Source organism: Magallana gigas, chromosome 8 (genome assembly GCF_963853765.1).
Source record: "Magallana gigas chromosome 8, xbMagGiga1.1, whole genome shotgun sequence".
NCBI classification, from domain to species: domain Eukaryota; kingdom Metazoa; phylum Mollusca; class Bivalvia; order Ostreida; family Ostreidae; genus Magallana; species Magallana gigas.
In genome coordinates, this window is record NC_088860.1 from 24,578,223 (window position 1) to 24,589,291 (window position 11,069).

Below are 11,069 nucleotides of genomic sequence, written 5' to 3' on the forward strand. Positions count from 1 at the left end.
TTAATCGACAGTAGTTCCATTCAGAATAAAAGAAGAATGAAATATCTAAAGCAGAAAGTTATTTGATTGGTCAGAATATTTATGACGTATTTCCGGCACTAATGTCAACAACCGCCGATGCAGGGAAATAGGCCAAGTGTGTAGCCTGTCAGAGAACACACGCGAACCTACTGATATTTTTACAATGTTGTTGTGAACTCTCTAGTGATATATCATAGTGATATATCATTGCAATGAAGAAAAGGAAAATTGAATATTGACTTTAACGGAAGAAACCTCCTTTAGAACAGGTCCAACAATCGATTGAAACATAGACGATGGCTGCTAGCAATGCAAGTTCAGCGGAAAATGGAACAGCAAGTAGTACAGTTTCCACGGATAATAACTGTTCCGCAAAGTTGGTGTTTTTGGTGATTTTCATGGTGATTGGACTCTGTGGAAACGTCGTGTTAATCATAACACTGGGCTGCAATAAAAAGCAACGCAAGTCCGCTCTTCAATTGTTTTCACTCAATTTGGCATTTGTCAATTGCTTAGACTGTTTCTTTAACATGTCATTTGCTTTGGCCTCTGCCACTGGATCTGTCTCATGGAGCAGCGAAGACTTCCTTTGTCGCCTCAATTCATTTTTCATGAATCTTATTTGGATTGAAACCATTCTTGGACTGATGTTCATGACTTTGGACCGGATGATGGCTACCCGCCACAGTGATAAATATGAACAATTTCAGAGTATGCCGCGATTCATTATCATGTTGATTTACACTTGGGTACACTCCATTTCATTCAGTGCTCCCTTGCTAGCTGGTGCAATAGATGTCGATGTTTACAAAAATGTGCAAGTGTGCATGATGGCAAATAATGTGTCTATCATTTACACCCTAATAATGGCTCTTGTATGTTTCCTCATTCCCATCATTGTTTCACTCATTTTCTTTACACTTGCAATAAAAGTTTCATGCTCAGAACATTCAATCCATGCTATAAGAAGCCAAAACCAATATTCGAAAGAAGTCGAAGAACCAAAGTTATTGAAGGAACTTAATGGTGCAAAATATACAGGCATTCTTCTTTTTCTTTGGATTATAATGGAAGTACCTTACATTGGTGCTCAGTTGATACGAATGTTTCGATACAGTGATGATTTGAACATCAATAGTAGTTTTCAAATTCCTAACTCATACTCTGTTGATGTCAGTCTGGTCTGGATCAGGTTTGCATTTGTCCTTGTTCTGCCTATTTTGGCACTTCTGTGGAAAAAAGAGCTTTGGCAACTCTTTAAAAACATCATTCTGTGCAGGAAGTCTAATCTCATTGTAGACTTGGAGTTAAAAGTTGAAAACCCCCCAAGTCCTGAAAAGTTGGATCTCAAATATAGTGATGATAAAAAACAAGTGAAAGAAGAAAAAATGAAGGAGGCATTTGTGCATAATTCTGGTTTTCAAGTCCCTGTACTCTTTGCAACGTCTCGAGGAGTACATATCCAAACAGGTTCGGATGAAGAGTCTGATTATGATGAGATTAAAATCCGAGGAAAAAAGTGTGATGTATTGGGATCACAGGGTAACCTCCAGGGGTATGAGTATGAAACAAGTGATTATGACTCCAGTAACGAAATGGACCCTTTCTCTGTGTCTCATCCGATCTCAGCCAGGAAATCGGGAGATGTCCATCCAAGTCTTCAGAAGAGAAGCAGTTCACACCCTGAAGTTGGAAAATCCAACAACAAAGTAGGAAAACCAGCCTCAGTGACTGCGACATCAGCTGCGGATTCCGGATTAGACATGAGCAATAATAATTCATCAACAAAAGACACAAGCTCAAGCCATCAAACACTGGAGAAAGAAAATGTACCACTAGCAGAAAAAGAGAACGGTGAAGGACACGATACTGAAATGTCTCCTCAACAACCAGACTCAGAAATTACCAGTGAGTCTATACCTAAACAAAGTGATGAAACCATTAATAACCAAGAAATACTCCCAAAAGAAATTCTCAAGCTTCATAACAATGAAAGTAATGATGAAAAGGATGTGAAAAATTGCTCAAACACAGACAGTCTAAACCTAAAGAGGCCTAATAAACTGGAGCCGATACAGAGTCCATTGAAAACCAAGAACAATTTCCAAGGAGAACCACCGAGTGTGTTAGAAAAAGGGAATGAAATGAGCCAAGTGGCTGGGAGACATCAGTTATATGTCAAGTTACCCAGTTTGGGATCTGAGAGTAAAGAAAGCCAAGAATCAGCGAGAGATGGAGGCCAAGAGGTCATGACCCCAAGTGGTTGTAAACTGATAGATGTTCCCGAGGATTTTCAGATGTGTCAAAAAGAAACACAGTGAAATCATCAAAACTAGGTAAGCTACATGTACTTGTATATATGCTAAAATGAAAAGTGAACTTAATGCATCGTTTTCATATTTTTGACTATAAACTATTTACCGTGAAGAAATTGATACATGTTGTATAATGTTTTGTTAAGGTCATATCGGACATCCGTGGATATTAATTTGGATTAAAGTATATTGTAATAAAATGTTTTCACCGATTTGGAATTTTCAAATTTTACAATATTTACCCCGTAACTACCTTTAAAAAATTTTTAGAAAGGTAAAAATTTTGAAAGCCCCAGTGGGATTTGAACTCATGAGTAACAGATCTGAAGTGAATCCACTAATCCACTGTGCTACACTCTTAGATGGCATTTTTGGGAGAGAAGCTATAAAATTTTATGCGTCATCGAGGTGTCCCATACCAAATTGAATACATTAGCGGTATATATAGCTAAAATACATGTATTATGAACTACAGTCAAACCCATTTATCTCAGGTTCAAGGGAAATAAGAAAAATTTCATCATATCTGAAGGTTTAAGATATATTTAGGTCAAAATACTAAATAAAAAAAACAGTGATTACCCACTGCTTGTGACTTTCAAATTGCTTCAACATAATTCATCTACATTGTATTTCAAGAAATACAGAAGTTTAACTGAACAGTCATGTAAATAATTGATTGAAATGGATTCCATGACATTAAATATTAATACACTCTATTTAATGAAAGTATGTTTATATCAATCAATACTCTTGTGAAGCTGGTTTATAGGGCACTTAAATCTATGTAGTATCATTGTTTTAACAGATAATTAGGAATGAAACTCATGTTGTCAGACCTGTAAATGATAAATCATGGTACTCTTAATTGGGTTTTGCGGTTTTTCATTGAAAGTAGAGTGAACATTTGAAATCAATAAAATCCATATGTTTCTCTCTTATGTAACAGTCAACATTTGCTTTTCAGTCAATTGCTAGCGCAAATGAAATGACTTTTTGCTTGGTGCCTACATGTCTTTACATTATCCATACATTCATTAATATTCTGAGAAACTATAAGCAATATAGTGTCCATTTTATATGGGAGTTGGGGGTGGAAAGTTGGGTCGGTTCTAGATTTATTTCTCATTAGTTTACTTTCAATACATTGTATTTAAGTTTTATAAAGTTGCAAATCTTTGGGGGGGGGGGGGGGGCAGGGTATCTACCTCCCCCCACCACCCTCCACTTCAATCTGCAATGAAAAATTACAGAAATATGTTGAGATGATATATGCTATATAGCCTTAAACATTTGAACATTTCTATTGGTACCAGTTGCCGGTAGCATGCTTTCTGAACATCAGTTCAGCGGCCTTCAGTTCACATAAGACTGGAACTTGGCAATCAATAAACCTACCCGTAAATTAAAAGCATTCTTTTTGCAAACATTCGGTGTATGCAGTGTTGGTGGAGACTTGGAGTTAATTATATAGAGAGAAGCCGGAGGTGGATTCAAGGTTCAAAGCTCCCAAAGAACTTGAATATATCAGAGCTAGAATTAAATGGACTGCTTGGCCTGTTAGATTATATATATGCATTAGTAATGGAATGCAGTGAGCCAAGATTATTAATTCCAGTGAAAGTATATCAATGCTGTAATGAATAGGAAATTCCTGATTAATACCATTACCGACATCAATAAGTTATATCTCAAAGAAAATGGGATTTGAATGTACTTCTCTATTGAAGCATGACCTCTGTTATGACGAAGACTTTAATAAACTTTTAAAGATCTGAATAGATGAAAAATTGGTAAATGTGATGTTCTAAGCTAGAACAGTGAACTATATGGTTTTTACATGTAAGAAAAACCGAATTGGCAGAATTAAAATTTCTAGTTCATTTTACATATAATGCATTAGGATTTTGTATGCACCATACAACTTTTTTTAATCATCAAAATGAACATACACAATATACCGTATCTAAATTAAAAAAAAAAATTATCTTTGAGTCTGTAACTGCAGGTCTGTGGCTTAGGCATCTGATGTTATAAATTTTTCTCATTATAAAAAATAAATACCCTATATCCAATAATACACCTTGTGTTATATTAGGTATTGGGTATTTTTTTTCATTTTGAGAAAAAATTATAGCTTCAAATACCTGTGGTCTGTACCTCTCGGTCTGAAAAAAAAATAACTGGCGACCCCCAGCGTTGTCCATCCGGATTTTTTTCAGACCGGTAGCTACAGACCTGCAGCAAAAAGTGAATGTGACATAAACTTTATTAGTTTTGAAAGAGACAAATGATAAAATTCATAATCTTTAGTTAATTATTTTTTTTATATATATAATGTTATATTTGGCTGTATAGTTATATGTTGTATATGATTAAGGATTAAAATAATATCAGCATTCAATTTTTGATAAATTAATTCAAATGATAGGTGACGGATACTGCAGAAATGAAGGAATCAAGTCTATGCCCCATCCCTGGCAGCTGCATACACGTACTCCTGTTTTCCTTTTTTTACAGTCTGCTGTTCTAGACTTAAAATGATCAACAGTCAAATAAAATAATTTCGATTTTACTCGAAAGAATTTCATTTGTTGTTATATCAAATTATAAATGGAATGGGATATGGGGAAAGGAGGTCTTGGTATGAGTTGAATGGCAATATGGGGAAAGTGGACTATTCTTAGTTCTATACAGTTTGGAAACCCTCACTGATATCGTCTTTGTCACTGAAACTGAAGTGACCTACAGGTAAACATTTCTTGTATAAAAAACATTTGTTTTACGAACTGTGTCAGACTTCACGCTGACACTTGGAAGCCCCATTTACACTTATGTTGAAGTGTTCTCTAAGGGTTCACACTGTCTTAACTCCTAGTGTATACTTGTTCTAAAAGTTGGCTTGTTTGGTCTGTGATCAAATTCCCCGCAATGTATTGCCTCGTTATTTGGTTTTAAAGAGCGCCTAATCACCGTGCTTATTTGAATAAGTATAAATCGGTCAATTTAAAGAGGGTTTAAATTTTTTTGAAGTTTTGCCATTGAATTTTTTAAAAATAGTTGGCATTGGAATGATGCACACCGACGCATGTTCACTCCCTTTAAAACAGGAATATTTCGAGTGAATTGCATTTTGCATAAAAGAAGTAATCCCCGTAATACACTGCCCAAAGTACAATTTGCTAATAATATGCATTGGCATTTATTCATTACTATAATGAATTTTCTACATGTAAACTTGATACTGTAGATTCCTTATTTTACGCGAGTACTTAATTCCGCGATTCAACGGTTTTCCATCAAATCGCGAGAACATAAAATCGCGAATGCCGAAATTTTATCATAGTTTCATGTAGTTAACATATGTCTGAAAATTAAAAGCGAGATTTTAAAATTCGCGAGACGGGCTTCTCGCGATTTTACGCGGATATTAATTCCTCGCGTTTAATTAGGAATTTACAGTACTAGGGTGTATAATGTTAAAATTTAATATTTACGTTTGCATGCTCTTTAGAATATTAATTTTATTATTTCCGTTAGTGATCTACATACATTGAAGTTTAAGTTTGTCAGAAACGTGGAAAACGCAAAATGAATCGAACAAACCATTAAAAATTATCTAGACTGCACTCCTTGTCTCTTTATTTCCAGGGATGATGCCGTATACAGACACCATTCAACTGTACAAGGCATTTAATCGCAATTAACCGAGGTCGAAGTCCGAGGCCAATAGTCGTCGTCGTCATCAACGCTACTGTTTCCTTTACATCAGTATACATCCTACATGCTGCCAAAACTACTGTATTATTGCAAGGAACAATCGCAAATAATGTTTCTTCTTCTTCTGAAAACCATTTCCTTTTGAAAAACAGAATGATATTTTGTCATATTCATGTATTACACGTTCGTTGTATCGGTTAAAGAATTTGGTTTTTTTTCATTTTTCCCCATTCATATTCAGAACGAATTGGCGTACACGTATTTGTACCAAAGTTCATTTCTTGGTCGTAGTTTTTTTCCGTCCATGATTTAAAACCTGGTGCATTGCATTATTGAAAGCCTTTGTTGGTGACAAATAATAATTTACAATTCGTCCATATATTACAGATTTTTTAAATGTTTGTAAGATGATTTTTTATGCTCATTTCTGCGATAAATAGATTTAAAAAGCAAACTTTTTCATGGTAAGTATTGATGGAAATGTTTTGGGTTTTTTAACGAGCAAAGCGATTAACGCATTCATTCTGATGTCATGATGCATTTGATAAATTTTCTCTTTCTCAGATTTTAAGTCAATTTTTATTGATAATATCACCCAGTGTTTATATTTGCTATTTATTTATTTATTTGTTAATTAATTTATTCATTAACATATTTATCGGTTGAAACATATTTTGTCATTCATTTAACCATACTTTCGATGTTTGTTTTCCCAGAGAATAATTCTCCTCTTATTTTGGTGTTGTGTTGTACAGGTTAATATATAGGTACTGTGTTATATAATACTCTATAAAAATCTGTATTGATTTAACAAATTATTCATGTAGAAGATTCTGATCATCCAGGCGATGTCCATCCACTTGATACTTATATCATGTTTCTTGTATATCTCGCATTGATTTTAGTTTCATGTGTGTGCGTGCCATTATTTGCATATTACCTTTCCTTTTACAACTGTACACCACTCTTTGTATTTTATCAGATGTACACAATTATTGTGAAACCGTCCCTTAATTTTTTTTTTTTACAAAGTTATATTTAGATGAATTAATATTTTTGTAAGCTTACTGTTATTATATATGTATGAAGAGCGTACTGCGCGCGGACCGCTTTATGAGCATATTTCCGTAGCCAGGCTTGATTTGTGCGTCCCGTTTATTATTTTTTGTGGCAGGATCCACATTGCCCCTACTTCACATGTACTCAATTACACAGGGTGTGATTTTTGCTTTTAATTAGTTGTTATGTTGGGATTTTTTTTTGGGGGGGGGGGTGGTGTCTTTTTTTTAAGCTAGTAAATTTTAGAAAACGCTATGTATTACGAATCTTTGACACGAGATGAATTTATGTTCCTCAGGAATCATGATTATAGTTGTCAGTATTATATTACCGACCTGAGTTTATAGTAAAAGTCTTATTTTCTTTTTTTGTGGGACCGATTGGTGATTTTAATGTAGGACATTTTAATATAGAATGCGTTTCAAAGTTTTTGTTGTTGTTTGGGGGGGGGGGGGGGGGGGTTCGGTTCTAAATAACAAAGAAAATGATGCTGGTTATTTATGATATGTAAGTTTGTCTTAAAGCTTCTTCTTCTTTTTTTTTTTAACACCGATAATGACAAAAAAAAACCCCAAAAAACAAATGATCAGTGTCATTTCAGATTGTGTGTAGAGAAATGTGAAATGGTGTGATTCAGACTTAGTATTAACCTCCACCATGTGTAACAGTAAACGTCATAAACTATTGATGACTTTGAAGTGCTCACAGTCTTACCAATACCAAGAAATACAATTTTCTATTCTTCGCTTGTAAATTTATTCAGGATAATACTTTATGTTTTGGAATATTTTATGTTTCTTGTTGAGGGAAAGAACTTGTACGTCATCCTATTTGTTGCAAAAATTAAGTTTAATTTCATTTGTATTATTTAGATTCTTTATATAGATTTTTGTAATAATGTGTGGTAAGCTAGTTATTGTATGTACTGTGGGTGACGTATGCTTGTATATGCCACATGGACGAAGTTTTCAATAAAATTATTTTGAAATAAAATACTATTAGTTGATTTAATCACTGACTCGATTTATTTAAAATAACAGGCATTAAAAAAAAGAAAGTTTTACCTTCCCACAATGTTAGAACTATTTTAACAAGAGCTTGGACTTTCAGTAGCATGTAATTGTCAATTTCTTGCGTCAAAACAAGTTAAAATGACGCTGGTTTTAAGCGATTTATACCGATTGTGTATTCTTAGCTCAAAAGCAAGACAAATCCTGTTGATTTCAAAGAACCATATCTGAAAGACCAGCAATGAAATAGACAAGCCTACGTCACATAGCTGTTTGACACGACTACCCAAAATCCAAGCTCTTGTTAAAATGGTTCTAGATATTGAGTGGTTTGAAAGAAAAGTGTGTGTATGTGTGTATGGCACAAAACCGGAATTGCACAAAACCGGAACCTAAAGACCTTGTAGTTATCGAATGCAAATGGCCCGACGTATGATGGGAGAAACGATAGCTTTCACCGTCCTTAGAGATCAATACATTCTGACTTTTTATGTCTTGATCAATAACTTTGACCTGAAAAAATAATATATCAAGAGAATGGTTACTAGCTCGCGTTAGATATTTATCTTATTCATGGTTTCATGATTATGAATTCTCGTGCGTTTTGAAAAGAACGTCCGCAATGAGTTTTGCAATTAAGGCCGCCCAGAATTAATTTTACGTTTAACGTCACTTCAACATACCTAATCTTCGAAGGATAGCGATAAAATTAAAACAAACACCATTTTCAAACAAATGATTTTTATTCAGTCACAAGAAATACATTGAGTGTTCAAATAATATAGGTTGTCTTTAATGGCGAGCTTTCCTGATAAATCCTATTGAGTATCACCTTTGCTAACCAAGGGTTTTCGGTACACTTTGCTCCCCATTTATGGGAAGCAAAGTGGACCGAAAAGCCTTGGCTAGCGAAGATGATTGAGTATTTGATTTATAGTCATTTAGAATTTCTATAGATTACAGTATTTTAGTATAACCGAACTTGAAAAAAAATCAAATTAAAACAGGGGTTTGTTTTTTTTTAAACCCACGTGCGCGGGTCCCGTTTAACGTAGAATTAACTTTCGACAGCCTTAAATGGGAAACAAACAAACATACGACCCGCATGGGTTAATAAAATGTCTTATAAAAAAGTTATAGCAGCTCCAAATCAAATAGAACAACCAAATTCGTTTTTTTAAAGAAATAAGTACATACTACATAAGTAGTATCACAAAAGCTGCAATAATATAATTATTAGATCTTTATAATAACTTGACTTTGACAAATTAATCAATTATATTTTTTTTTCAATAGTTTAGGTCTCTAGTAATCGAGTGAGATCAATAACTACAACTGCAGACTCCTGTGTATAGCATATGAGTTTACAAAAGAAGAAGGGGGATATACAGACCATAGAGTTCTAGTATATGCATCTTGCTCCCCTCCCACAAAAACCTAATTTCCTATAAACTGGCCCCGTGGGGGAGGGGGGGGGGGGGTGGAGGGTGTCGTTTTAGTAAATACTCATAATTATCATCTTTCACTCATTGTTGGTATTTTGTTCGACAAAATGCAGAGGCACTTACTATCAACATTTATATTTCTATTTTCTATTATTAAAAGGCCCCTTAGAATAAATGTAAAGCTGGAATGTTTGGGGTCTTTGCTTTAGACTTAAGAGCCATATATTTCATAGTGTTAGAGGATCTGATCAGTCAAAGGCAATATGATTTGTTGTTTATTCAGCCTCTTAAATTGCAAGTTAATTTCAGAATAAATTATGATCGACTTTTTTTTTTTTATTTAAAAATGGTATTTAAAGGTCGCAACTAATTTTTGAGTCATGGCTCATCACTCTTAACCGAAGAAGTTGAACTATATTTCCTTCGTAGGGAACCTTTTCTAGTGGAGAGATCACCAGGCATGCCTCTCCGTATTTACATGTAATTTGTATGCAAATGTTTAACGTTTTTAACTTCTCACAAATCCAGAACATCTGGGTCAGTTTCAACCAAACTTGCTACAGAGCATTATAATAAGAAGGGCTTTCCAGTTTGTTAAAATATAGAGCATCGCTCTGTTGAAAGGTGGTGGGAGTTAATTATGAAAAGAATAAAATTAGAGTGGATATATTTAAATTAACTCTTCTTCTGAAGAGTCAATTCACTGAAGTCTGTTACCTTTTCCGTCGCTTTTGACGAGTTTTAGCTATTATACGCGTACCTCTCAAAAATACAATTGAAATCGATATAAGGGAAAATCCCAAGATTTTGTCATTTACGATTTTCGTCCTTCTCAATTTACCCGAAGAAATTATTCATAGATAAAAAAGGGAAATAGCGGAAATATTATAATGGAAAAATTAAGATATTATTTTTTTCATTCGGAAGATTGCTTGAATACCTCGCACAATATTGCAACATTATCATCCAGGTCCTTTCATTTGTTTGCAATGCAAAATGCAAAAATCTCTTTATTTTACATGCAGTTTACATTCTGACAAGATAGAGAGAATATAACAGAGGAGAAATCTTGTGACTTTTTTTTTAAATTTCGAGACCCTTAAAAGATTAACCAAAATGTGTTGTTCCAATGATATTTTGATACTTCACTGAAGACAATATGACTTTAAACTTTTGCAAAAGTTTCTGCAAGAACAAAACTTACGAAAATAATTCTTAAATCGGACACTAGATATCGATATACAGGGGTTGCTACAGTATTTTAAAATACAGTAAATTGTTTTGATAAACTATGCTTGATTTTTTTTCCATAGAAAAATTCACGTTTGTGGATTAATCATACACTTTGCCTTCGTTAACGATATAAAACAATACAAGTAAATATGCTGGCAATGACTAGGCAACACATCCACTTGATATAACATTGTGAATGCTGCGTACGTACCCTGCTGGACTTCCATACAAGATTTACGCGGGTATTTAAACTACCTGTCGAACAC

At 34.1% G+C, this 11,069-nt stretch overlaps 1 protein-coding gene across 1 annotated transcript; it reads left to right on the top strand.

The window, feature by feature from the left end:
- Positions 1 to 72: 72 nt before the first annotated feature.
- LOC105346631 (melanopsin-A) lies at positions 73 to 7,709 on the top strand. Its single transcript, XM_011455306.4, has 2 exons — positions 73 to 2,357; positions 5,988 to 7,709. Exon 1 carries the CDS (start codon positions 318 to 320, stop codon positions 2,340 to 2,342), a length of 2,025 nt encoding a protein of 674 aa, XP_011453608.3. The 5' UTR covers positions 73 to 317; the 3' UTR covers positions 2,343 to 2,357; positions 5,988 to 7,709.
- Positions 7,710 to 11,069: the final 3,360 nt, after the last annotated feature.

Excerpts from the sequence above, each read along its gene's own strand:
- LOC105346631 (XM_011455306.4), top strand. The coding sequence starts at position 318 with ATGGCTGCTAGCAATGCAAGTTCAGCGGAAAATGGAACAGCAAGTAGT.